We start from the raw sequence: 27592 nt of genomic DNA, 5'->3' as shown, positions 1-27592 counted from the left end.
AAATGTGATGTAAATGTTTACGCTTCAGAAATAGTCCATCCTAAAACCGCTGTGACTTCTGAAGAAAATTCCATCATGAAACAGTTACGTAATTTCTTAAGCCCTTATTCATGGTGAATACTGTTGCTTTGATACTGTACAAATATTTGTTTTCATACTTAAGATTTTAAGATGGTAGTATCAACACAGGTAAATTATAAAATAAGATCCTCCTCGCTGCAACTGGGACACGACAGTTTACCAAACAACAAACACAATTGTTTGTATTAAACTGTGAAATCATGGCTTTCACATGATATGCATTGCAAATAGACATCACAATTTTAAATGTGACCTTTAAAAAATATATCATTTGGAATAAGCAAAAAGCAAACATTGTCTTTTGGAATAAGGCCACTGTGGTACTGGTAGATGTGGCTCAGTTAGGGATGCTTTGAGCCTGTGGTCTGTCCCATGCTCCTGCTCCAAAGCCCATGGATCCAGAGAGAGATGTCTGGGTCTTCTTCTGGGCCAGCTCAGCCTTCAAGGCTCTCAGCTCTGTGGCAGCCTGCTTCCTGAGCTAGAAGGAAATAAACAAGGAAGTACATCAATGAGAAAACATTGAGCACTGTCTGTCCAGCAAAGCTCTCCACCTCCTGCCCAAGCCCCATGTAAAAGTTGATAACAGACATTTCTGCCTTCTTCTCACAAGATCAAATATTTTTCAACTGAGGCCTTAAATAACATACTGTAGTTTTTCCCCATGAGATAAACAGGGATGGAAAAATAAAGGAGAATTGTATTTACATTTGTAGAGTTATGAGGGAGTCAAATTCCAATAAATATTATTTTAATACCTTGATCTCTGTGACAAGCTTCATCTTGGCATCATCCACCTTCCTCCTTAGGTTGTCAATCTCATGGCTCTCTGTCATTATCTGGATAATGAGCTCATTCTGAACATGGTGGAAAAAGTACCCTATTGTCATACTTGAGTAAAAGTAAAGATACCTTAATAGAAAATGACTCAAGTAAAATACTACTTGAGTAAAAGTCTAAAAGTATTTGATTTTAAATATACTTGAAGTATCAAAAGTAAAAGTATAAATAATTTCAAATTCCTTACAATAAGCAAACCAGATGGCAAAATGTTTTTGTTTTTTTTGCCCCTGGCTATCAAAGAAAACAACACTCCGACATAATTTACAAACAAAGCGTTTGTGTTTAGTGAGTCCGCCAGAGAGGCAGTAGAGATGACCAGGGATGTTCTCTTGATAAGTGTGTGAATTTAACAATTTCTGTCCTGCAAAGCATTCAAAATGTAACGAGTACTTGGGTGTCAAGCAAAATGATTCGAGTAAAAAGTACATGTAGTAAAGTAAAAGTTGTCCAAATTAGAAATAGTAAAGTACAGATACACACAAAAAACTACTTAAGTAGTACTTCAAAGTATTTTTACACCACTGTCTATAATAATGACATGGTCTGTATTGACCACAATATGAACTGATTCCCTCTAGTGGACATTGTGGCACAGTCAAACTGACATTGTTGCTATGGCCTTACTGAACCTTAAACAGTGAATCAACTTTGCGTCCCAATAATCTGCAGAAGTGTGCACTTGTTCACTTCCTTCTCAGATTTAAAAGTAAAAAACTCCACTTCCTTCTCAGATTTAAAAGTAAAAGAAATGTGGTGGAAACTATCTAGCCAATGCTTCAACCAATCCAATGCTTTTAAATGTTTGGGGAGGGGAGCACACTTCAGTTGAAGGACTATTGTTACTTTGGTGCTGGACATTCTTCCCTGCCATCTGGGCTTGCCTCCTCCATCCCTCGCCTTTAGCTGGTGTAGGATGTTATTGTAGAATATCTCCAGCTCTTGACGAAGACTTCTCAGTGTGACTTCTAAAGGTGCTGTGGCCTTCTTGGTATCAAAATAACTCCTCTTCCAACTGTTACGAGCTGGAAAACAACAACAAAAGCTCTCAGTGCAAAATCGACTGGCTCCAGTGTCAAGTCTGAACCCATTTATTTCCAGAAAGAGTTTTGAAAAACATAAGATAAAGGTTAAATTGAGGAAGGAAAACATGATTTATTTGTTTTATCTGTAACTTTTAAAGCCTGTAGCTATAATGCTTTATAACTTGTTATAAGCATGTATGAGCCTTTTGTTTTCTACACTAAACAAAAATATAAACGCAACATGCAACAATTTCAAAGATTTTACAGAGTTACAGTTCATATAAGGACATCAGTCAATTTAAATGTATTATGCCCTAATCTATGGATTTCACATGACTGGGAATAAAGATATGCATCTGTTGGTCACAGATACCTTGAAAAAAAAAAAGCCTCATGCAGCACGACATCTCCTTCGCATAGAGTTGATCAGGCAGTTGATTGTGGCCTGTGGAATGTTGTCCCAGTCCTGGATATTGACAGGAACTGGAACATGCTGTCGTACATGTCGATCCAGAACATCCCAAACATGCTCAATGGGTGACATGTCTGGGGAATATGCAGGCCATGGAAGAACTGGGACATTTTCAGCTTCCAGGAATTGTGTACAGATCCTTGCAACATGGGGCTGTGCATTATCATGCTGAAACAGGAGGTGATGGCAGCGGATTAATGGCACGACAATGGGCTTCAGGATCTCGTCACGGTATCTCTGTGCATTCAAATTGCCATCGATGAAATGCAATTGTGTTCGTTGTCCGTAGTTTATGCCTGCCCATAACATAATCCCACCACCACCATGGGGCACTCTGTTCACAACCTTGACATCAGCAAACCGCTCGCGCACATGGCGCCATGTCTGCCATCTGCCCGGTACAGTTGAAATCGGGATTCATCGTTGAAGAGCACACTTCTCCAGTGTACCAGTGGTCAGCGACGGTGAGCATTTGTCCACTGAAGTCGGTTTCGACGCCGAATTGCAGTCAGGTCAAGACCAGTGGAAGCTCCTCAGGGGAGGACCATCCTCAGTGAATTTCATTTTTTCTTTTTTCTTTTTTTAACATTAAAGGTATGTATTTCAGATAAAACGACACTAAATGTATTCACGTCACCAAATAATTGATTAAAACACTATTTTGCAATGAAGTTCTACAGTAGCCTCAGCAGCACTATGTAGGGTAGAACCATGGTGTACCCGGAGGACAGCTAGCTTCTGTCTTGACTTCAATACAAAACCTAGGAGGCTCATGGTTCTCACTCCGTTCAAAAGACTTAAACCGTAATTATGACAACTTTCGAAGGACGTCCTCCAACCTATCAGAGCTCTTGCAGCATGAACTGACATGTTGTCCACCCAATCAAAGGATCAGAGAATGAATCTAGTACTGAAAGCATAAGTTACAGCTAGCTAGCACTGCAGTGCATAAAATGTGGTGAGTAGTTGACTCAAAGAGAGAGACAATAATTGAACTGTTTTAAACAAATTAATTTCTAGAGAGATTTCGTAGTATATATTTTTTCACTTTTACTTGCTTAACTAGCATCGAATGCAGCTAGCTAGTTTAGCCTACTCAAACACCCAGCTCCAACAGAGAGGGATGCTATGTTAGCTAGCTGGCTATCCAACACTGGAACTTTTCCAAGTCAAGGTAAGCTTTTGGTTTTATTCATTTATTGCCACCGGGGCCTGTGGGTGTAACTACTAAACTGCTTGCTGCTGACTGGACTGCATGATTGTAACGGGTTTACTAACACGTTAGCTCTAGTAGCTATGTTGACTATGACGTGACAACAATGTAGGGGCTGTGTATAGCGGTTAGCAGACATGATATGACGGTTTGGCTTGGAAATATTTTTTCGCCTGGTCACAGACAGCTGATGTGTTGTGCACTGAAGTCCACATGCGAAGGGAAAAGGTGAGAGGAGGAGAGTGCGTAGTAGATAGATGCGAGAAGGAACTATATATACAACGAGCTGTTTGTATGTGGCTGCTATGAAAGTGAACTGTGTTTGCGTCTGATCAGGGATGTATTCATTGCGCCGATTCTGTAGAAAAACATTTCTTAAACGGGGATAAACATACCTGAATTTGTCCAATAAAAACTAATTTGCAACTGTTGGACTAATGATTACACCCTAGATCAGCTAGATTCAGGCAAGAGTGTACAAGGCGGTATTGAATGTGTCACTGTCTGTCACCTTGATTACTCAATTCTCTCGACCTGCGCACCTACGTTGTAAACTTTAATTCATAGGCTAGGTTGTAGTAACCTCATGATGGGTACAGGGAAAATGTTAGTATCATGTAGTAGCCTAAACCTATATTGTTTATACATTGAGCTGGGTGAATGGAATATGAATGACAGTCATCAAATATGCTGTAATAGAAATAAGGCCATGTTCATATAAAAAAATAAAATCATCCTTCCTCATCTTGAACAGCACCGACTACCCTTGGTCAAGACCCTGGTGAAGACAACGAGCATGCAGATTAGCTTCCCTGAGACGGTTTCTGACAGTTTGTGCAGAAATTCTGCAATTGTGCAAACCCACAGTTTCATCAGCTGTTATTTTTTGTAGTTTATTTTCCCGGTTTTTGTGTGAGTGTCCGGTATCCCTGGTATACCATGCTGTCACAATGCATATGGTGTATGTATTTGTAGGCCAATTTAGAAAGTGCATAATTATTTGGAGGCTTTCGCAGCAAAAGCCCCAACTTAGATATTCTACATACTACTTATTGTGGGGCTTGCGCAGCAAGAGCCCCAGCTTAGATATTCAAAATACTTATTCTTATTGTGGGGCTTGCGCAGCAAGAGCCCCATCTTAGATATTCGACATACACTACCGGTCAAAAGTTTTAGAACACCTACTCATTCAAGAGTTTTTCTTTATTTTTACTATGTTCTACATTGTAGAATAATAGTGAAGACATCAAAACTATGAAATAACACATGGAATCATGTATTAACAAAAAAAGTGTTAAACAAATCAAAATATATTTTATATTTGAGATTCTTCAAATGGCCACCCTTTGCCTTGATGATAGTATTGCACACTCTTATATCATATTTATTATTGTGGGGCTTGCGCAGCAAGAGCCCCAGCTTAGATATCCAACATACACTGGGGAAAAAAAGTATTTAGTCAGCCACCAATTGTGCAAGTTCTCCCACTTAAAAAGATGAGAGAGGCCTGTAATTTTCATCATAGGTACACGTCAACTATGACAGACAAATTGAGGGAAAAAAATCCAGAAAATCACATTGTAGGATTTTTAATGAATTTATTTGCAAATTATGGTGGAAAATAAGTATTTGGTCACCTACAACCAAGCAAGATTTCTGGCTCTCACAGACCTGTAACTTCTTCTTTAAGAGGCTCCTCTGTCCTCCACTCGTTACCTGTATTAATGGCACCTGTTTGAACTTGTTATCACTATAAATGACACCTGTCCACAACCTCAAACAGTCACACTACAAACTCCACTATGGCCAAGACCAAAGAGCTGTCAAAGGACACCAGAAACAAAATTGTAGACCTGCACCAGGCTGGGAAGACTGAATCTGCAATAGGTAAGCAGCTTGGTTTGAAGAAATCAACTGTGGGAGCAATTATTAGGAAATGGAAGACATACAAGACCACTGATAATCTCCCTCGATCTGGGGCTCCACGCAAGATCTCACCCCGTGGGGTCAAAATGATCACAAGAACGGTGAGCAAAAATCCCAGAACCACACGGGGGGACCTAGTGAATGACCTGCAGAGAGCTGGGACCAAAGTAACAAAGCCTACCATCAGTAACACACTATGCCGCCAGGGACTCAAATCCTGCAGTGCCAGACGTGTCCCCCTGCTTAAGCCAGTACATGTCCAGGCCCGTCTGAAGTTTGCTAGAGTGCATTTGGATGATCCAGAAGAGGATTGGGAGAATGTCATATGGTCAGATGAAACCAAAATAGAACATTTTGGTAAAAACTCAACTCGTCGTGTTTGGAGGACAAAGAATGCTGAGTTGCATCCAAAGAACACCATACCTACTGTGAAGCATGGGGGTGGAAACATCATGCTTTGGGGCTGTTTTTTCTGCAAAGGGACCAGGACGACTGATCCGTGTAAAGGAAAGAATGAATGGGGCCATGTATTTTGAGATTTTGAGTGAAAACCTCCTTCCATCAGCATGGGCATTGAAGATGAAACGTGGCTGGGTCTTTCAGCATGACAATGATCCCAAACACACCGCCCGGGCAACGAAGGAGTGGCTTCGTAAGAAGCATTTCAAGGTCCTGGAGTGGCCTAGCCAGTCTCCAGATCTCAACCCCATAGAAAATCTTTGGAGGGAGTTGAAAGTCTGTGTTGCCCAGCGACAGCCCCAAAACATCACTGCTCTAGAGGAGATCTGCATGGAGGAATGGGCCAAAATACCAGCAACAGTGTGTGAAAATCTTGTGAAGACTTACAGAAAACGTTTGACCTGTGTCATTGCCAACAAAGGGTATATAACAAAGTATTGAGAAACTTTTGTTATTGACCAAACTACTTATTTTCCACCATAATTTGCAAATAAATTCATAAAAATTCCTACAATGTGATTTTCAGGAATTTTTTTCCTCATTTTGTCTGTCATAGTTGACGTGTACCTATGATGAAAATTACAGGCCTCTCTCATCTTTTTAAGTGGGAGAACTTGCACAATTGGTGGCTGACTAAATACTTTTTTCCCCCACTGTACGTATTATTGTGGGGTTTGCGCAGCAAGAGCCCCAGCTTAGATATTCAACATACTTCTTATTAATATTGTGGTCTTGCGCAGCAAGAGCCTCAGCTTAGATTTTCAACATAATACTTATTCTTGTTATTATTATTATTGTGGGGCTTGCGCAGCAAGTGCCCCAGCCTAGATATTCGACATACTTCTTATTACCGTTTTGACCACTAACCCAACAAGTTAGACAAAAATATTCGACATACTTCTTCTTATTATTGTGGGGCTTGCTCAGCAAGAGCCCCAGTTTAGATATTCAACTTACTAGTTTTTATTATTGTGGGGCATGCGCAGTAAGTATATATAAAATATATTTTGATTTGTTTAACACTTCTTTGGTTACTACATGATTCCATATGTGTTATTTCATGGTTTTGATGTCTTCACTATTATTCTACAATGTAGAAAATAGTAAAAATAAAGAAAAACAGTCGAATGAGTAGGTGTTCTAAAACTTTTGACCGGTAGTGTACTTCTTCTTCATATTATTAGTATTAGTATTGTGGGGATTGCGCAGCAAGAATCCCAGTTTATATATTCTACATACTTCTTATTGTGGGGCTTGTGCAGCAGGAGCCCCAGCTTGGATATTCAACATACTTCTTATTACCGTTTTGACCACTAACCCAACAAGTTGGACAACAATATTCGACATACTTCTTCTTCTTCTTCTTCTTCTTATTATTATTATTATTATTGTGGGGCTTGCACAGCAAGAGCCCCAGCTTAGATATTCATCATATTTATTATTGTGGGGCTTGCGCAGCAAGAGCCCCATCTTAGATATTGGACATACTTCTTATTATTTTTATTACTATTGTGGGGCTTGCGCAGCAAGAGCCCCAGCATAGATATTCAACATATTTCTTATTGTGGGGCTTGCGCAACAAGAGCCCCAGCTTAGATATCCAACATACTTAATATTGTGGGGCTTGCGCAGCAAGAGCCCCAGCTTAGATATTCAACATAGCTCTTATTATTATTGTGGGTTTTGCGCAGCAAGAGCCCCAGCTTAGATATTCAACATAATTCTTATTAATATTGTGGTCTTGTGCAGCAAGAGCCTCAGCTTAGATATTCAACATAATACTTATTCTTGTTATTATTATTATTATTATTATTATTATTATTATTATTGTGGGGCTTGCGCAGCAAGAGCCCCAGCCTAGATATTCGATATACTTCTTATTACCGTTTTGACCACTAACCCAACAAGTTGGACAACAATATTCGACATACTTCTTCTTCTTCTTCTTATTATTATTATTATTATTGTGGGGCTTGCACAGCAAGAGCCCCAGCTTAGATATTCATCATATTTATTATTGTGGGGCTTGCGCAGCAAGAGCCCCATCTTAGATATTGGACATACTTCTTCTTATTTTTATTACTATTGTGGGGCTTGCGCAGCAAGTGCCCCAGCATAGATATTCAACATATTTCTTATTGTGGGGCTTGCGCAACAAGAGCCCCAGCTTAGATATCCAACATACTTAATATTGTGGGGCTTGCGCAGCAAGAGCCCCAGCTTAGATATTCAACATAGCTCTTATTATTATTGTGGGTTTTGCGCAGCAAGAGCCCCAGCTTAGATATTCAACATAATTCTTATTAATATTGTGGTCTTGTGCAGCAAGAGCCTCAGCTTAGATATTCAACATAATACTTATTCTTGTTATTATTATTATTATTATTATTATTATTATTGTGGGGCTTGCGCAGCAAGAGCCCCAGCCTAGATATTCGATATACTTCTTATTACCGTTTTGACCACTAACCCAACAAGTTAGACAAAAATATTCAACATACTTCTTCTTATTGTTATTGTGGGGCTTGTGCAGCAAGAGCCCCAGCTTAGATATTCAACATGCTTCTTATTATTGTGGGGCTTGCGCAGCAGGAGCCCCAGCTTAGATATTCAACATACTTCTTCAGATTATTATTTTGGGCCTTACGCAGCAAGAGCCCCAGCTTAGATATTCAACATATTTCTTATTGTGGGACTTGCGTAGCAAGAGCACCAGCTAAGATATTCAACATACTTATTGTGGGGCTTGTGCAGCAAGAGCCCCAGTTTAGATATTCAACATGCTTCTTATTATTGTGGGGCTTGCGCAGCAGTAGCCCCAGTTTAGATATTCGACATACGTCTTAATACGAATGTGGAACTTGCACAGCAAGATCCCCAGCATAGAAATTCGACATACTTCTTATTACCATTTTGACCACTAACCCAACAAGTTAGACAAAGATATTCAACATACTTCTTATTATTTTTATTGTGGGGCTTGCGCAGCAAGAGCCCCAGCTTAGATATTCAACATATTTCTTATTGTGGGGCTTGCACAGGAAGATCCCCAGCTTAGATATTCAACATATTTGTTATTGTGGGACTTGCCTAATAAGAGCACCAGTTTAGATATATTCAACATACTTATTATTGTGGGGCTTGCGCAGGAACATCCGCTGCTTAGATATTCGACATACTTATTATTATTGTGGGGCCCCAGTTTAGATATTCAACATACTTTTTCAGATTATTATTGTGGGGCTTGCGCAGCAAGAGCACCAGCTAAGATATTCAACATACTTCTTGTGGGGCTTGTGCAGCAAGAGCCCCAGCTTAGATATTCAACATGCTTCTTATTATTGTGGGGCTGGCACAGCAAGAGCCCCAGCTTAGATATTCAACATACTACTTATTGTGGGGCTTGCAAAGCAAGATCCCCAGCTTAGATATTCGACATACGTCTTAATATGAATGTGGGACTTGCGCAGCAAGATCCCCAGCTTAGAAATTCGACATACTTCTTCTTATTATTATTGTGGGGATTGTGCAGCAAGAGCCCCAGTTCAGATATTCGACATACTCATTCTTATTATTGTTGGGCTTTCAAAGCAAGATCCCCAGCTTAGATATTCTACATACTTCTTATTACCATTTTGACCACTAACCCAACAAGTTAGACACAAATATTTGACATACTTATTATTATTATTTTGGCGCTTAGCGAGCAAGAGCCTCAGCTTAGATATTCAACATATTTCTTATTGTGGGACTTGCGTAGCAAGAGCACCAGCTAAGATATTCAACATACTTAGTGGGGCTTGTGCCGCAAGAGCCCCAGCTTAGATATTCAACATGCTTCTTATTATTGTGGGGCTTACGCAGCAGGAGCCCCAGCTTAGAAATTCAACATACATCTTCTTATTATTATTTTTGTGGGGATTGTGCAGCAAGAGCCCCAGTTTAGATATTTGACATACTCATTCTTATTATTGTTGGGCTTGCGCAGCAAGAGCCCCAGCTTAGATATTCGACATACTTCATCTTATTATTGTTGGGCTTGCACAGAAAGAGCCCCAGCTTAGATATTCAACATACTACTTATTGTGGGGCTTGCGAATCAAGATCCCCAGCTTAGATATTCTACATACTTCTTATTACCATTTTGACCACTAACCCAACAAGTTAGACAAAAATATTCGACATACTTCCTCTTATTATTATTGTGGGGCTTGCGCAGGAAGATCCCCAGTTTAGATATTCAACATAATTATTATTGTTGGGCTTGCGCAGGAAGATCCCCATCTTAGATTTTCGACATACTTCTTCTTATTATTGTGGGGCTTGTGAGCAAGTGCCCCAGCTTAGATATTCAACATACTTCTTATTATTATTGTGGGGTTTGCGCAGCAAGAGCCCCAGCTTAGATATTCGACATACTTATTATTGTGGGGCTTGTGCAGCAAGACCCCCAGCTTAGATATTCAACATACTACTTCTTATTCTTCTTCTTATTATTATTATTATTGTGGGGCTTGTACAGCAAGATCCCCAGCTTAGATATTCTACATACTTCTTATTACCATTTTGACCACTAACCCAACAAGTTAGACAAAAATATTCGACATACTTCTTATTATTATTGTGGGGTTTGCGCAGCAAGAGCCCCAGCTTAGATATTCAACATATTTCTTATTGTGGGGCTTGTACAGGAAGATCCCCAGCTTAGATATTCAACATATTTGATATTGTGGGACTTGCGTAGCAAGAGCACCAGTTTAGATATATTCAACATACTTATTATTGTGGGGCTTGCGCAGGAACATCCCCTGCTTAGATATTCGACATACTTATTATTATTGTGGGGCCCCAGTTTAGATATTCAACATACTTTTTCAGATTATTATTGTGGGGCTTGCGCAGCAAGAGCACCAGCTAAGATATTCAACATACTTCTTGTGGGGCTTGTGCAGCAAGAGCCCCTGCTTAGATATTCAACATGCTTCTTATTATTGTGGGGCTTGCGCAGCAGGAGCCCCATCTTAGATATTCGACATATGTCTTAATATGAATGTGGGACTTGCGCAGCAAGATCCCCAGCTTAGAAATTCGACATACTTCTTCTTATTATTATTGTGGGGATTGTGCAGCAAGAGCCCCAGTTCAGATATTCGACATACTCATTCTTATTATTGTTGGGCTTTCAAAGCAAGATCCCCAGCTTAGATATTCTACATACTTCTTATTACCATTTTGACCACTAACCCAACAAGTTAGACACAAATATTTGACATACTTATTATTATTATTTTGGGGCTTGCGCAGCGAGAGCCTCAGCTTAGATATTCAACATATTTCTTATTGTGGGACTTGCGTAGCAAGAGCACCAGCTAAGATATTCAACATACTTAGTGGGGCTTGTGCCGCAAGAGCCCCAGCTTAGATATTCAACATGCTTCTTATTATTGTGGGGCTTGCGCAGCAGGAGCCCCAGCTTAGAAATTCAACATACATCTTCTTATTATTATTTTTGTGGGGATTGTGCAGCAAGAGCCCCAGTTTAGATATTTGACATACTCATTCTTATTATTGTTGGGCTTGCGCAGCAAGAGCCCCAGCTTAGATATTCGACATACTTCATCTTATTATTGTTGGGCTTGCACAGAAAGAGCCCCAGCTTAGATATTCAACATACTACTTATTGTGGGGCTTGCGAATCAAGATCCCCAGCTTAGATATTCTACATACTTCTTATTACCATTTTGACCACTAACCCAACAAGTTAGACAAAAATATTCGACATACTTCCTCTTATTATTATTGTGGGGCTTGCGCAGGAAGATCCCCAGTTTAGATATTCAACATAATTATTATTGTTGGGCTTGCGCAGGAAGATCCCCATCTTAGATTTTCGACATACTTCTTCTTATTATTGTGGGGCTTGTGAGCAAGTGCCCCAGCTTAGATATTCAACATACTTCTTATTATTATTGTGGGGTTTGCGCAGCAAGAGCCCCAGCTTAGATATTCAACATACTTATTATTGTGGGGCTTGTGCAGCAAGACCCCCAGCTTAGATATTCTACATACTTCTTATTACCATTTTGACCACTAACCCAACAAGTTAGACAAAAATATTCGACATACTTCTTATTATTATTGTGGGGTTTGCGCAGCAAGAGCCCCAGCTTAGATATTCAACATATTTCTTATTGTGGGGCTTGTACAGGAAGATCCCCAGCTTAGATATTCAACATATTTGATATTGTGGGACTTGCGTAGCAAGAGCACCAGTTTAGATATATTCAACATACTTATTATTGTGGGGCTTGCGCAGGAACATCCCCTGCTTAGATATTCGACATACTTATTATTATTGTGGGGCCCCAGTTTAGATATTCAACATACTTTTTCAGATTATTATTGTGGGGCTTGCGCAGCAAGAGCACCAGCTAAGATATTCAACATACTTCTTGTGGGGCTTGTGCAGCAAGAGCCCCTGCTTAGATATTCAACATGCTTCTTATTATTGTGGGGCTTGCGCAGCAGGAGCCCCATCTTAGATATTCGACATATGTCTTAATATGAATGTGGGACTTGCGCAGCAAGATCCCCAGCTTAGAATTTCAACATACTTCTTATTATTATTATTGTGGGGCTTGTGCAGCAAGAGCCCCAACTTAGATATTCAACATGCTTCTTATTATTGTGGGGCTGGCACAGCAAGAGCCCCAGCTTAGATATTCAACATACTACTTATTGTGGGGCTTGCAAAGCAAGATCCCCAGCTTAGATATTCGACATACGTCTTAATATGAATGTGGGACTTGCGCAGCAAGATCCCCAGCTTAGAAATTCGACATACTTCTTCTTATTATTATTGTGGGGATTGTGCAGCAAGAGCCCCAGTTTAGATATTCGACATACTACTGACCACAAAAACACAACTTCTGACCACATCTAGTGACCACAACCACACAACTTCTGACCAGAACCACAAACCTTCTGACCACAACCACTCAACTTCTGACCACAACCACACAACTACTGACCACAACCACTGACCACAAAAACATAACTTCTGACCACATCTAATGACTACAACTACTGACAACAACCACACTACTACTGACCACAACCACACAACTTCTGACTGCAACCACACAACTGCTTACCATATCTAGTGACCACAACCACACAATTACATACCACAACCACACAACTTCTGACCATATCCACAGAACTTTCTTTTGACCAGAACCACACAACTTCTGACCATATCTAAGGACCACAAGTACTGACAACAACCACACAACTTCTGACCACACAACTTCTGACCAAACATCTAACTACTGACCATATCCACAGAACTTGACCACAACCACACAACTACTGACCACAACAATTGAACCACATAACTACTGACCACTACTACTGACCACAACTTCTGACCAAATCTACTGACTATTGATGGGAATTAAAAATGATTTCAAAATGGGAATAATATAATCAAAGTGCAATTTTTTAAACTTCTTTCATTACCACAAAAAAACTTTTAAAGAGCTTTTGCAAGCCCCACAACTTTACTTGTAAAGTTACCATCTAGTTATTATTATTATTATTATTCTGCACGCTACTCCTCCTACACCGTTTAAGCTAGAAACAACGTTCAAACTTCAAAACATGCGGAACGGTCTCGATCGAGTTGCTTGTATACAACTTTTTGATATCTGTTATACTTTTTACATTATACATTTTTCAGTCCGTTTTCTGTAAGTGAAATCATGCAACTTTTGACACGATTCAGCAAGTTTTTCCACTATGCAACAACTTAGACAAAAAGTTAAAGCGTTCCCATCTTCCTTTTCTTCTCTGCTACTCAAATCTGGCGTTTGGACATAAAATATTTGGATAAAAGGATACAGCAGTTTAAGTAAACCGCATCAACAACATTTTCTATAACATTTTAGCAAATTGCCGTTTTGAACACTACCCCAACAAGTTAGACAAAAAGTTAGAGGGTATGGGATATTCGTCTACTTCTCTGCTATTCATATCTGTTTGCGGAATCAAAATATTCACTACGGAACTTACGGCACAGCTGTTTTAGTAACTGCATTACCACGTGTTCTTCCAACTTTTCCCAAACAACTGCCGTACTTCTCTGCTTGTCAATTCCGCAATCAGATTCGAAATCGTGCGTACCAATCTGTAACTAGAGCCGTTTTAGTAACCCATCGTGTGCTCTCTTTCCAGCTGCAGTAAATCATGTCAGAAGCTAGCAGATTCACTACTTTCCAAACAACTGCCGTTTTGACCACTAACGCAACAAGTTATAGAACCATTTTAAAAGTAGGAAATCTACTACTTACATTTTACATTTACATTTTAGTCATTTAGCAGACGCTCTTATCCAGAGCGACTTACATGACTTCTCTGCTTGTCAAATCAGAAAGCGGATTAGAAATTGTGTGTACCAATCTCTAGGTAGAGCTGTTTTAGTAACCCATCGCCTGATATCTTCTAGCCACAGCTCTCTATATCATCTTTGAGATTCCAAAACGGAACCGTTGTTAGGATACTCAGACACAGAGGGCCAAAATTATGAGGAGAGTGAAGAGACTGACTACAAGTACTGAACCACACAACTACTGACCACTACTGCTGACCAATACTGACTATCGATGGGAATTTGAAAGGATTTCATATCTGTTCGCGGAACCACAATATTCACTCTGGCTGTTTTAGTAACTGCACATTTTCTTCCACCTTTTTCCAAACAACTGCCGTTTTGACCACTAACCCAACAAGTTAGACACAAATATTCCAAGGTATGAAATCTTCCCCTACTTCTCTGCTTGTAAAATCCGAAAATGGATTAGGAATACCGTCTACCAATCTCTAGAGAGAGCTGTTTTAGGAACCCATCAACTGCTCTCTTTCTAGCTACAGTAAATCATGTCAGAAGCTAGCAGATTAATTTACCAACAACAGCTGCAAATTGCAGTAAAACTACATCACATTTTGAAGTTCACTTTCCTTGATTTGTCTAACAACACTATCATGAATCTAGCAAAGACATTTTGTGGGTCAGAGTGCAGTATTTAGTTCATATTAAAGCACAAACTTACCGTATGTTAGCATGTTTCTCACTTGCTTTAGCCAAAAGGCAGCAGTGTTGCCAAGGCTACTGTTGCCTAGCAACGTTTGGCTCGCTGGAATGTATGTCTTCATAGTTCTTTAAATTCCCATGATTTATCAATATGTTTCAGACAAAACAGATAGCGTTAATATTAACAATACTTTCCCGATCTGGACGACCTGGAATGATAAAGAGAATATTTCTAATGCTTTCTAGCTTTGTCCTCCTTTTCCAGGATCATGCTAAGTGCACTAAATAACTTAACAGGCTCGTTTGCCTGTCTCTAAAGAGAAGGCTGGGCTGTACCCCTCTGACTGGATAGAGTGGATTAGGAATAGCTTCTACCAATAAACACGTAGTTGTTTGTCTGAGTTTTGAGTTTTAAAAAGTTGCTAGTTGACGTCTACTAACAGGTCTCTGAGTCATCATTGAACAGCCTAAATGGTGTCGTTGCTATGAATACTCACAGACACAGAGGGCAGAAATTATGACGAGGGTGAAGAGTGACCACAATTACTGACCGCAACCACACAAATATTGACCACACAACAACTGACCCATACAACTACAGACCACAACCCCACAAATACTGACCACAACTACTGACCAAAACAACTGACCACAACCACACAACCACTGACCACAACTTCTGACCACAACCACATAACTGCTGACCACATCTAGTGACCACAACCACACTACTACTGACAACAACCATACAACTTCTGAGCACAACGACACAACTGCTTACCACATCTAGTGACCACAACTACTGACCACAAAAACACAACTTCTGACAACATCTAGTGACCACAACCACACAACTTCTGACCACAACCACACAACTACTGACCACAAAAACACAACTTCTGACCAAATCTAATGACCACAACTACTGACCACAACCACTCAACTTCTGACCACAACCACACAACTACTGACCACAAAACACAACTTCTGACCACAACCACACAACTTCTCACCACACAACTACTGACCACTCATCTACTGACTACAACAACTGACCACAACCACACAACTTCTGACCACAACCACACAATTGGTGACCACATACAGTACCAGTCAAAAGTTTGGACACACCTACTCATTCAAGGGTTTCAATCTAGTTATTATTATTATTATTATTATTATTATAAAATATGCATCACAATGGCAAACCATGGCAATTATGCATCACAATAGTCATTTCTATGTTGTAGGGCAGGCCAGTAATTTATTTTGCTGTGCCCTGTCGCACAGATTATTTTTATAGTTAAACAAGCTTGTTGGTATTTAATCTGGATCATAATGAGATGATAATACATTAGAAGGGGGTCATACGTGCGTTTGTCATATCCTGAAAAGGGGGTGCAAAATAACTAGTCCAGACATACACCACCTTGATTTCGACGGTGTCTGTTCTGTGCCAGCAAGTCTTTTCCTTTTCTCAGCAACTCTTGTCTTGTCTGTTCTAGTTGCTTTCTCTCCTCTTTTGCCATCTTAATTTTCTCTATCAGTTCATCTCCTGAGGGAGGGAGGAAACATACCATGTAATTTGCGCCTTACATTTCTACAACAACAATATGGATGACTGAGACAATATCACAGAAATGCCTGCTTACTACTTGTTAGGAAGACAGGGGCAGCCGTTTTACGAGTGCCCAGGGTTGGGGCGGGGAATGGAGAAGCGTACTCGGTAGGTGTAGGCATAGTCACTGGGTGTCCAGGGACCTACATGAAAATAAACAATTGGTCAAATGTGATTTTATTTTTGTTGTTGAAGCGAATCGATTTCTGTCTGCATGCCAATAAAATAGTTTAAGTACTCCTCTGGACGTACAGTACCAGTCAAAAGTTTGGACAAACCAACTCATTCAACGTTTATTTTTTATTGTTAATATTTTCTACATTGTAGAATAATAGTGAAGACATCAAAACTATGAAATAACACACATGGAATCATGTAGTAACCAAAAAAGTACATTTTATATTTGAGATTCTTCAAATAGCCACCTTGATGACAGCTTTGCACACTCTTGGCATTCTCTCAACCAGCTTCAACTGGAATGCTTTTCCAACAGTCTTGAAGGAGTTTCCACATATGCTGAGCACTTGTTGGCTGCTTTTCCTTCACTCTGCTGTCCGACTCATCCCAAACCATCTCAATTGGGTTGAGGTCGGGGGATTGTGGAGGCCAGGTCATCTGATGCAGCACTCCATCACTCTCCTTCTTGGTAAAATAGCCCTTACACAGCCTGGAGGTGTGTTGGAGGTGTGTTGGGTCATTGTCCTGTTGAAAAACAAATGATAGTCTCACTAAGCCCAAACCAGAAGGGATGGCGTATCGCTGCAGAATGCTGTGGTAGCCATGCTGGTTGTGTGCCTTGAATTCTAAATAAATCACAGACAGCATCACCAGCAAAGCACCCCCACACCATAACATCTCCTTCTCAATGCTTTACGGTGGGAACTACACATGCGGAGATCATCCGTTCACCCACACCGCTTCTCACAAAGACACGGCGGTTGGAACCAAAAATCTCAAATCTGGACTCCAGACCAAAGGACAAATTTCCACCAGTCTAATGTCCATTGCTCGTGTTTCTTGGCCCAAGCAGGTCTCTTCTTCTTATTGGTGTCCTTTAGTAGTGGTTTCTTTGCAGCAATTCGACCATGAAGGCCTGATTCACACAGTCCCCTCTGAACAGTTGATGTTGAGATGAGTCTGTGACTTGAACTTTGTGAAGCATTTATTTGGGCTGCAATTTCTGAGGCTGGTAACGCTAATGAACTTAACCTCTGCAGCAGAGGTCACTCTGGGTCTTCCATTCCTGTGGCGGTCCTCATGAGAGCCAGTTTCATCATAGTGCTTGATGGTTTTTGCGACTGCACTTGAAGAAACTTTAAAAGTTATTGAAATGTCCCGTATTGACTGACCTTCATGTCTTAAAGTAATGATGGACTGTCGTTTCTCTTTGCTTATTTGAGCTGTTCTTGCCATAATATGGACTTGGTCTTTTACCAAATAGGGCTATCTTCTGTATACCACCCCTACCTTGTCACAACACAACTGATTGGCTCAAATGCATTAAGGAAATAAATTCCACAAATTAACTTTTAACAAGGCACACCTTTAATTGAAATGCATTCCAGGTGACTACGTCATGAAGCTGGTTGAGAGAATGCCAAGAGTGTGCAAAGCTGTCATCAAGGCAAAGGGTGGCTATTTGAAGAATCTCAAATATAAAATATGTTTTGATTTGTTTAATACTTTTTTGGTTACTACATCATTCCATATGTGTTATTTCATAGTTTTGATGTATTCACTATTATTCTACAATGTAAAAAAATTTAAAAATAAAGAAAAACTCTGGAATGAGTAGGTGTCCAAACTTTTGACTGGTAGTGTATTTCCCTGATTAAGACCCCCTTTTCAATTCAACCCACCTGCTGGCTGTGGAATTTTGAAGCAGTAACAAAGCCACACGTTTTTTACAAGGCGCTGGACATTTACAATAAAACTACTCTTGAGTTGTCTCAACAACCTCCCTTAGTGTGCAGTACTTGATGGAACTACACCTTCAAGAAAACACAATTGAATGGGCTTGCAGATTTTCAATAGGCTGGCTATGACAGAAAAATATGGTAATTGTAACATAATGCCATTTCAATAAGTATGTAAGCAGCACGCAAGCATCTCTTACCTCATTTTTTCGTTTAATCCTGATATACTTCCGTGTCTGTGCATCTTTATATTTCCTGAACCTCCAAAGAGAAAAATAAACAATATTGTGCTTATTTACACTACTAGTCAAAAGTTTGGACACACCTTCTCATTCAAGGGTTTTTCTTTATTTTTACTATTTTTTACATTGTAGAATAATAGTGAAGACATCAAAACTATGAAATAACACATATGGAATCATGTAGTAACCAAATAAGTGTTAAACAAATCAAAATATATTTTATATTTGAGATTCTTCAAATAGCCACCCTTTGCCTTGACGACAGCTTTGCACACTCTTGGCATTCTCTCAACCAACTTCATGACGTAGTCACCTGGAATGCATTTCAATTAACAGGTGTGCCTTCTTAAAAAGTTAATTTGTGGATTTCTTTCCTCCTTAATGGTTCAGTTGTGTTGTGACAAGGTGGGCAGGGGGGGTACACAGAAGATAGCCCTATTTGGTAAAAGACCAAGTCCATATTATGGCACGAACAGCTCAAATAAGCAAAGAGAAACGACAGTCCATTACTTTAAGACATGAAGGACAGTCAATACGGAACATTTCAAGAACTTTGAACGTTTCTTCAAGTGCGGTCGCAAAAACCATCAAGTGCTATGATGAAACTGGCTCTCATGAGGACCGCCACAGGAATGGAAGACCCAGAGTTACTGCAGAGGTTAAGTTCATTAGAGTTACCAGCCTTAGAAATTGCAGCCCAAATAAATGCTTCACAGAGTTCAAGACACAGACACATCTCAACATCAACTGTTCAGAGGGGACTGTGTGAATCAGGCCTTCATGGTCGAATTGCTGCAAAGAAACCACTACTAAAGGACACAAATAATAAGAAGAGACCTGCTTGGGCCAAGAAACACGAGCAATGGACATTAGACCAGTGGAAATTTGTCCTTTGGTCTGGAGTCCAAATTGGAGATTTTTGGTTCCAACCGCCGTGTCTTTGTGAGACGTGGTGTGGGTGAACGGATGATCGCTGCATATGTAGTTCCCACCTTAAAGCATGGAGGAGGAGATGTTATGGTGTGGGGGTGCTTTGCTGGTGATGCTGTCTGTGATTTATTTAGAATTCAAGGCACACTTAACCAGCATGGCTACCACAGCATTCTGTAGTGATACGCCATCCCATCTGGTTCGGGCTTAGTGGGACTATCATTTGTTTTCAACAGGACAATAATCCAAAACACCGCCAGGCTGTGTAAGGGCTATTTTACCAAGAAGGAGAGTGATGGAGTGCTGCATCAGATGACCTGCCTCCACAATCCCCCGACCTCAACCCAAATGAGATGGTTTGGGATGAGTCGGACGGCAGAGTGAAGGAAAAGCAGCCAACAAGTGCTCAGCATATGTGGGAACTCCATCAAGACTGTTGGAAAAGCATTCCAGTTGAAGCTGTTTGAGAGAATGCCAAGAGTGTGCAAAGCTGTCATCAAGGCAAAGGGTGGCTATTTGAAGAACCTCAAATATAAAATATATTTTGATTTGTTTAACACTTTTTTGGTTACTACATGATTCCATATGTGTTATTTTATAGTTTTGATGTCTTCACTATTATTCTACAATGTAGAAAATAGTAAAAATAAAGAAAAACCCTTGAATGAGAAGGTGTGTCCAAACTTTTGACTGGTACTGTATTTCAAATGACTATAATCTAGAAATTCAGTGCCTGTAACCAGGGTTTAAATTGCTCTGAAGTTGGTAGATCTCTTCCTCTCTGTTACGGCAAAAGGGTTCCTCTGTGTGTTACCTGTCTTGGGTGGGAGAAAACACAGAATCATGATCTTCCAGTGACATTGGAACCCCCGAATCTCTGGCTCGGTTTCTCTTGAAACGCTGTTTCTTCTTAGCTGGCGCCACCTTCACGACTGATTCTGCCCAAATGGATTGAAAGTAAATGGTTGTAACAACAAGTCTGTCTGTTACAACAAGTACAAGGTTGACTTGCTTTTAGAAACATCAGTTTAAGGGGTTAGTTCACCCCAAAATCTAAGTTTTTCAGACAATTTCATACAAGACCACTTTTCGGGTACGAAAACATCTACGAAAAAAACGTTAATTTTGTAATGAACTATCCCTTTAACTCTCACCTTTAGCCTCTATGACACGCTGGGGTGGCCCCTGGGCTTTCCTCAGGAGGTGGTCATCCTCAGCGCACCAAGGCTTCTGAGAGGAGAGAAGGTCCTCCTCGTTCTCCTCTGTGGAGCTATAGCTCTCCACTTCCTCCGCCTCCTCCTCATCGGGGCTGGGGGAGGGAGGGGGCTGTGGCTGGAGACCCTGGGGGATCTGAGGGAATTTAAAAGGTTCTTTTGTCCCTGTTGGCATTCCTCGCACTCTGGCAGTGTAGTAAGTCTGGGGGTCTGTGGAGTGGCTGTGGGTGTCAGGGGTGAGGGACTGTGAGCAGACACTGTTGACGCTCTCCACCATGGGCAACAGGTACAGCTCTGGCTGAGGGGCCTGGAGAGTAGGAGAGGATCATGACATAAGGATAGGGCATGCTACAAGCTTGTTATTTATAGATTTCTTTCTTTCACTTATATTAATATTATACTATCTACAGTGCCTTCAGAAAGTATTCATACCCCTTGACTTATTCTGCATTTTGTCATTATGGGGTATTGTGTGTAAATTCAGGCTGTAACACAACAAAATGTGGAATAAGTCAAGCGGTACGAATACTTTCTGAAGGCACAATATAAAACAAATTGAAAAATTAAAGCTGAATGTACGGTACATACATATGGAGGGGCAAAATACTTCACTTTCAGATCTCTTTCTTGTTTGGCTTTGACCTGTTAAAAAAATACAAGTGCAGTGGTACAATGAATCACCTCGTGCCAGTTTGCCAAATGAAACACAAGCTATAAGCAATTGGAGGCCTCCTGTAGCTCAGTTGGTAGAGCATGGCGCTTGCAACGCCAGGGTTGTGGGTTAGATTCCCACGGGGGGCAAGTATGAAAAATGTATGCACTCACTAACTGTAAGTCGCTCTGGATAAGAGCGTCTGCTAAATGATTAAAATGTAATGTACATGTATCCCTGAACTAGGCCTGCTATACTCACCAATGCCAAGCTTTGGCCCACGCATTTTAGAAATGAAAACTTGTCAATATCTCTCTCAGCTCCGAGGAGAAGGCCGAGCTCACTCCTGAGAGTTCTGAGAGATATATCAGGAGACACCCTGGCATGAAAACAACATAATTTACAGTGAAGAGGCACTATGTTCAAAAACATCTTCACATCAATACAATATAGGTGAAGACAACAACCATCAAAGTATCTTGTTGACTGTTTAATCTGCAGTTTTCTTTACATATTCTGTACATATTTTCTATTACAAATATTCCTACAAATTGTAGGCTATACTGGTCTCATTTAATAAATATCTCACCTGATGAATCCAGCAGATATGAAGCTCTCTATGGCTTCAACCGAAACTCTATTCAGTTTTAAGTTCCACTGTTCATTTGGTACAAACAGCACATGGAGCTCTACAAACTAATAGGAAAGCAATCGAAATTAATAAGTATTGGAGCTTAGTACACTTGGCCCTATCAGGCATTGGTTTACCAAAAAGCAAAGTTCACCAAGAAAGAGGTTATAAAAATAAATAGACATTTGCGGTGGACAGATGATAGTCTTCTGTCCTGAGGACATAAAATGTCAATTTTGTTCACTACATAATGGTGCAACGTATAGCCTACATACCTTGCTACTTGTTGGTCGTCTCTCTTCAGGATATCTAATAGACTTGCATGAGTACTCCATTTTCAACAAGCCTCACCTATTCTAAGAAATAATCTGTTTGACGAAGGTATCTCAAGTTTTTCGATGATAAATGCAGTTATTTTCACAGAATAAGAAGGAGGATAACGGCTGGTTTCTTTCTTCTCTTTCTTCTTGTGGATGTGTTGTGCTTTGCTTGTCCAGGGGACGGAGTGGAGTGGACTGCTAAGTAACAATCTCCTGTGTAATCAAACAGAGCCAATCGAAGCAATGTCTTTGAGGTCACAAACTGTGGTTGGTCCGCTGCTATAAGGTGGAGATTGTAATAGGGTCATTGTTGAATTGCGGTGGCATTTGTGAATAGCATTTTGGAGAGAAAAAAATATAATTGTTTTATCTTTTGAGAGTTTCATTCTAAAACACTGCAATGCTTTCAGAAAGTATTCACACCCCTTGACTTTTTCCAAATGTTGTGTTATAGCCTGAATTTAAAAAAGATTAAATATAAATTAATTTGTCACTGGCCTACACACAATATCCCATAATGTCAAATTGGAATGATGTTTTTTTTAAATTTTTACAAATTAATTGAAAATGAAAAGCTGAAATGTCTTGAGTCAATAAGTATTCAACCACTTTGTTATGGCAAGCCTAAATAAGTTCCGGAGTAGGAATTTGCTTAACAAGTCACATAAGTTGCATGGACTCATTCTGTGTGCAATAATTGTGTTTAGCAAGATTATAAGGTCGAGATTGTAATAGGGTCATTATATTTGAATGACTACCGCATCTTTGTACCCCACAAATACAGATAATTGTAAGGTCCCTGAGTCAAGCAGTGAATTTTAAAACACAGATTCAACCACAAAGACCAAGGAGGTTTTCCAATGCCTCGCAAAGAAGGGCACCTATTGGTAGATGGGTAAAAAAAAAAGCAGACATTGAATATCCATTTGAAGTTATTAATTACACTTTGGATGGTGCATCAATTCACCCAGTAACTACAATGATACAGGTGTCCTTACTAACTCAGTTGCCGGAGAGGAAGGTAACTGCTTAGGGATTTCACCATGAGGCCAATGGTGACTTTAAAACAGTTACAGAGTTTAATGGCTGTGATAGGAGAAAACTAAGGATGGATCAACAACATTGTAGTTACTCCACAATACTAACCTAATTGACAGAGTGAAAAGAAGGAAGCCTGTACAGAATAAAAACATTCCAAAACATGCATCCGGTTTGCAACAAGGCACTAAAGTAATACTGAAAGAAATGTGGCAAAGCAAATAACTTTTTGTCCTGAATACAAAGTGTTACAGTGAGGGAAAAAAGTATTTGATCCCCTGCTGATTTTGTACATTTGCCCACTGACAAAGAAATGATCAGTCTATGATTTGAATGGTAGGTTTATTTGAACAGTGAGAGACAGAATAACAACAAAAAAATCCAGAAAAACGCATGTCAAAAATGTTATAAATTGATTAGCATTTTAATGAGGGAAATAAGTATTTGACCCCTCTGCAAAACATGACTTAGTACTTGGTGGCAAAACCCTTGTTGACAATCACAGAGGTCAGACGTTTCTTGTAGTTGGCCACCAGGTTTGCACACATCTCAGGAGGGATTTTGTCCCACTCCTCTTTGCAGATCTTCTCCAAGTCATTAAGGTTTCGAGGCTGACGTTTGGCAACTCGAACCTTCAGCTCCCTCCACAGATTTTCTATGGGATTAAGGTCTGGAGACTGGCTAGGCCACTCCAGGACCTTAATGTGCTTCTTCTTGAGCCACTCCTTTGTTGCCTTGGCCGTGTGTTTTGGGTCATTGTCATGCTGGAATACCCATCCACAACCCATTTTCAATGCCCTGGCTGAGGGAAGGAGGTTCTCACCCAAGATTTGACGGTACATGGCCCCGTCCATCGTCCCTTTGATGCGGTGAAGTTGTCCTGTCCCCTTAGCAGAAAAACACCATCAAAGCATAATGTTTCCACCTCCATGTTTGACGGTGGGGATGGTGTTCTTGGGGTCATAGGCAGCATTCCTCCTCCACCAAACACGGCGAGTGGAGTTGATGCCAAAGAGCTCCATTTTGGTCTCAAATGACCACAACACTTTCACCCAGTTCTCCTCTGAATCATTCAGATTTTCATTGGCAAACTTCAGACGGGGATGTATATGTGCTTTCTTGAGCAGGGGGACCTTGCGGGCGCTGCAGGATTTCAGTCCTTCAGGGCGTAGTGTGTTACCAATTGTTTTCTTGGTGACTATGGTCCCAGCTGCCTTGAGATCATTGACAAGATCCTCCCGTGTAGTTCTGGGCTGATTCCTCACCGTTCTCTTGATCATTGCAACTCCACGAGGTGAGATCTTGCATGGAGCCCCAGGCCGAGGGAGATTGACAGTACTTTTGTGTTTCTTCCATTTGCGAATAATCACACCAACTGTTGTCATCTTCTCACCAAGCTGCTTGGCGATGGTCTTGTAGCCCATTCCAGCCTTGTGTAGGTCTACAATCTTGTCCCTGACATCCTTGGAGAGCTCTTTGGTCTTGGCCATGGTGGAGAGTTTGGAATCTGATTGATTGATTGCTTCTGTGGACAGGGGTTTTTTATACAGGTAACAAACTGAGATTAGGAGCACTTCCTTTAAGAGTGTGCTCCTAATCTCAGCTCGTTACCTGTATAAAAGACACCTGGGAGCGAGAAATCTTTTTGATTGAGAGGGGGTCAAATACTTATTTCCCTCATTAAAATGCAAATAAATGTATAACATTTTTGACATGGGTTTTTCAGGTTTTTTTTGTTGGTATTCTGTCTCTCACTGTTCAAATAAACCTACCATTAAAATTATAGACTGATCATTTCTTTGTCAGTGGGCAAACGTACAAAATCAGCAGGGGATCAAATACTTTTTTCCCTCACTGTATGTTTGGGGCAAATCCAATACAACACATTACTGAGTACCACTCTCCATTATTTTCAAGCATAGTGGTGGCTGCATCATGTATTGGGTATGCTTGTAATCGTTAAGGACTGGGATGTTTTTCATGATAAAAAATCAACTGAATGGAGCTAAGCACAGGCAAAATTGTAGAGGAAAACCTGGTTCAGTCTGCTTTCCATCAGACACTGGGAGATTAATTTACCTTTCAGCAGGACAATAACCTAAAGAACAAGGCCAAATCTATACTGGAGTTGCTTACCAAGAAGACAGTGAATGCTCCTGAGTGGCCGAGTTACATTTTTGACTTAAATCTACTTGAAAATCTATGGCAAGACCTGAAAATGTTTGTCTATGTTACCGGCCTCAGACTGAATCTGAAGGTGGCCTGTAGTGATCAAGAGAAACGGACACAAAAGTTATCGTCTTGACAGTTCTGCCACTTTCTTTATTCTCTATTTACCTTTTCTTATTCAATTATCGCATTTCAAATATTTAGTTATTAATCCATTACAATGGATTGATAAGTAATGACATCAAAACAATAATTCACATACAAGTGCACACATTAACTTACACAACATAAGTGCACTTTACCTATAGTATATTTTCTCATTCACACAATAGAAACACTTATAGATAAAGATAAACAACTGACATGTCTGATTATTGCTACACATGTAGAAAACGGATAAACATTACATTCAGCTTCAAAACAGTAGTGCAACCATGAAATTGTCTCTCTCTCTTGCACCTGCACTGCCTGCACTAAAGTCAGTTGACACAGGCAGAGGGCGCGCCGCCATTTTACCAGCTTGTGTGCACAATTTTACACAAAACCAATAACATGCAAAACGAACTCAGACACTTCAAATAAATGGATTCTTTATGAAATGACTTCCAGGAAATCATGTACATTTGTTCAGAAAAACCCAAAGTCTCTATGTGACTTTACCACAGCTAGCATAAAGCTAACATACACTCTCATTCATTCTCAATCACGTTCTTCACTAACTCAGTTTGACACAAAAATAACACCTCAAACTTTCCCCAAATGTGATAATCCTTTGGCTGGTTTGTTACCTAGCATGTTATGACGTTCTTTCGATATTGGAAAGTTTAAACGTGCTGTTACATACCTGTAGTGATAAAGAGAAATGGACACATAACATATAGTCTTGACAGGTCTGGCACTTTCTTTATTCTGAGGAATGGTGCGGGTGCTTGGCCAGAACTTGTTGCTTCCCCCACTACCACAGTGCAACATCGCCATCTATTGGAATGGACTAACTACTGCTAAAGCATGTAGAAAATAAGAGTTAGATTGATAAGACAAATAAACTTTGGTTAAAAATAAATAAAGGGATGTCTAATTTTTATGACTTCGTTTTTCAACCCATTACTCTCTTCCCTCCTCTTTTTGATGACTGCTGGCATCTATTACTTTGTCTAATCAAGTCAGTGTCTTGTCAGCTTCTAGTATGTCCAAACTAGTGGTCTTTTGTAACAGTAACTTCCTTGGAACACTGGATAGGTCATCATGTTTCCAGGCATCAAGTAAGGACTTCGTGTGACTGCGTTTGCTCCTGGTCTCCATGACTGGAATGACGGTTGCACCAGACTTTCATATGTGAACATTTCTCGAGGTCTTCCAGTGCGTGTGGACCTTCTCACAGGTAAGTCTTTCTCTTTAATGACCTCTTGCTGCTACACTGGTACGACATCTTGGAGTTTCTCCTGCACTTTGTTGAGTTTATATATAATATGAAGAAATAAAACTTTATCAACATTTTAAGCTAAACGGTCTGATCTGTTGCATCAGCCTCATTGTTTGTTTCAATTTTTTTATGTGCAGTGGTATGAATACTGGATCTGTCGTCTAGAACTGTCCTAGAGTCTGTTTTGAACCGTATACATATCGTCCCAGAGAGGACAGGACACCCTTCATTTCGAGCCCTGGTGGGAATGATTTTATAAAGACATAAAAAGTATTTGGTTGTAATTGTAATATTTTATAGGCTACCAAGGGTGGCCACTGGCCAACCATCCTCAA

The 27592-nt window shown here is 40.2% G+C and overlaps 1 protein-coding gene across 1 annotated transcript; it reads right to left on the bottom strand.

Moving 5' to 3' along the window:
- Positions 1-238: 238 nt before the first annotated feature.
- spata1 (spermatogenesis associated 1) lies at positions 239-23074 on the bottom strand. Its single transcript, XM_041840042.1, has 12 exons — positions 22583-23074; positions 22266-22372; positions 21938-22055; positions 21613-21666; positions 20965-21331; positions 20625-20748; positions 18839-18899; positions 16757-16865; positions 16534-16659; positions 1765-1943; positions 837-935; positions 239-559 (listed from the first exon to the last, which is right to left on the bottom strand). Exons 1-12 carry the CDS (start codon positions 22640-22642, stop codon positions 419-421), a joined length of 1545 nt encoding a protein of 514 aa, XP_041695976.1. The 5' UTR covers positions 22643-23074; the 3' UTR covers positions 239-418.
- Positions 23075-27592: the final 4518 nt, after the last annotated feature.

Source organism: Coregonus clupeaformis, chromosome 18 (genome assembly GCF_020615455.1).
Source record: "Coregonus clupeaformis isolate EN_2021a chromosome 18, ASM2061545v1, whole genome shotgun sequence".
Classification (NCBI taxonomy): Eukaryota; Metazoa; Chordata; class Actinopteri; order Salmoniformes; family Salmonidae; genus Coregonus; species Coregonus clupeaformis.
The sequence above is the reverse complement of the archived record's forward strand: the minus strand, read 5'-3'. Positions and strand labels throughout refer to the sequence as shown.

What these genes read in the sequence shown, in the direction of transcription:
- spata1 (XM_041840042.1), bottom strand. Translation starts at nt 22,642, where the DNA reads ATGGAGTACTCATGCAAGTCTATTAGATATCCTGAAGAGAGACGACCA. An exon ending in GACGACCAACAAGTAGCAAG is followed by an intron (nt 22,373 to 22,582) that starts GTATGTAGGCTA and finishes CTTTCCTATTAG; the next exon opens with TTTGTAGAGCTCCATGTGCT. An exon ending in TGGGCCAAAGCTTGGCATTG is followed by an intron (nt 21,667 to 21,937) that starts GTGAGTATAGCA and finishes TTTTTTTAACAG; the next exon opens with GTCAAAGCCAAACAAGAAAG.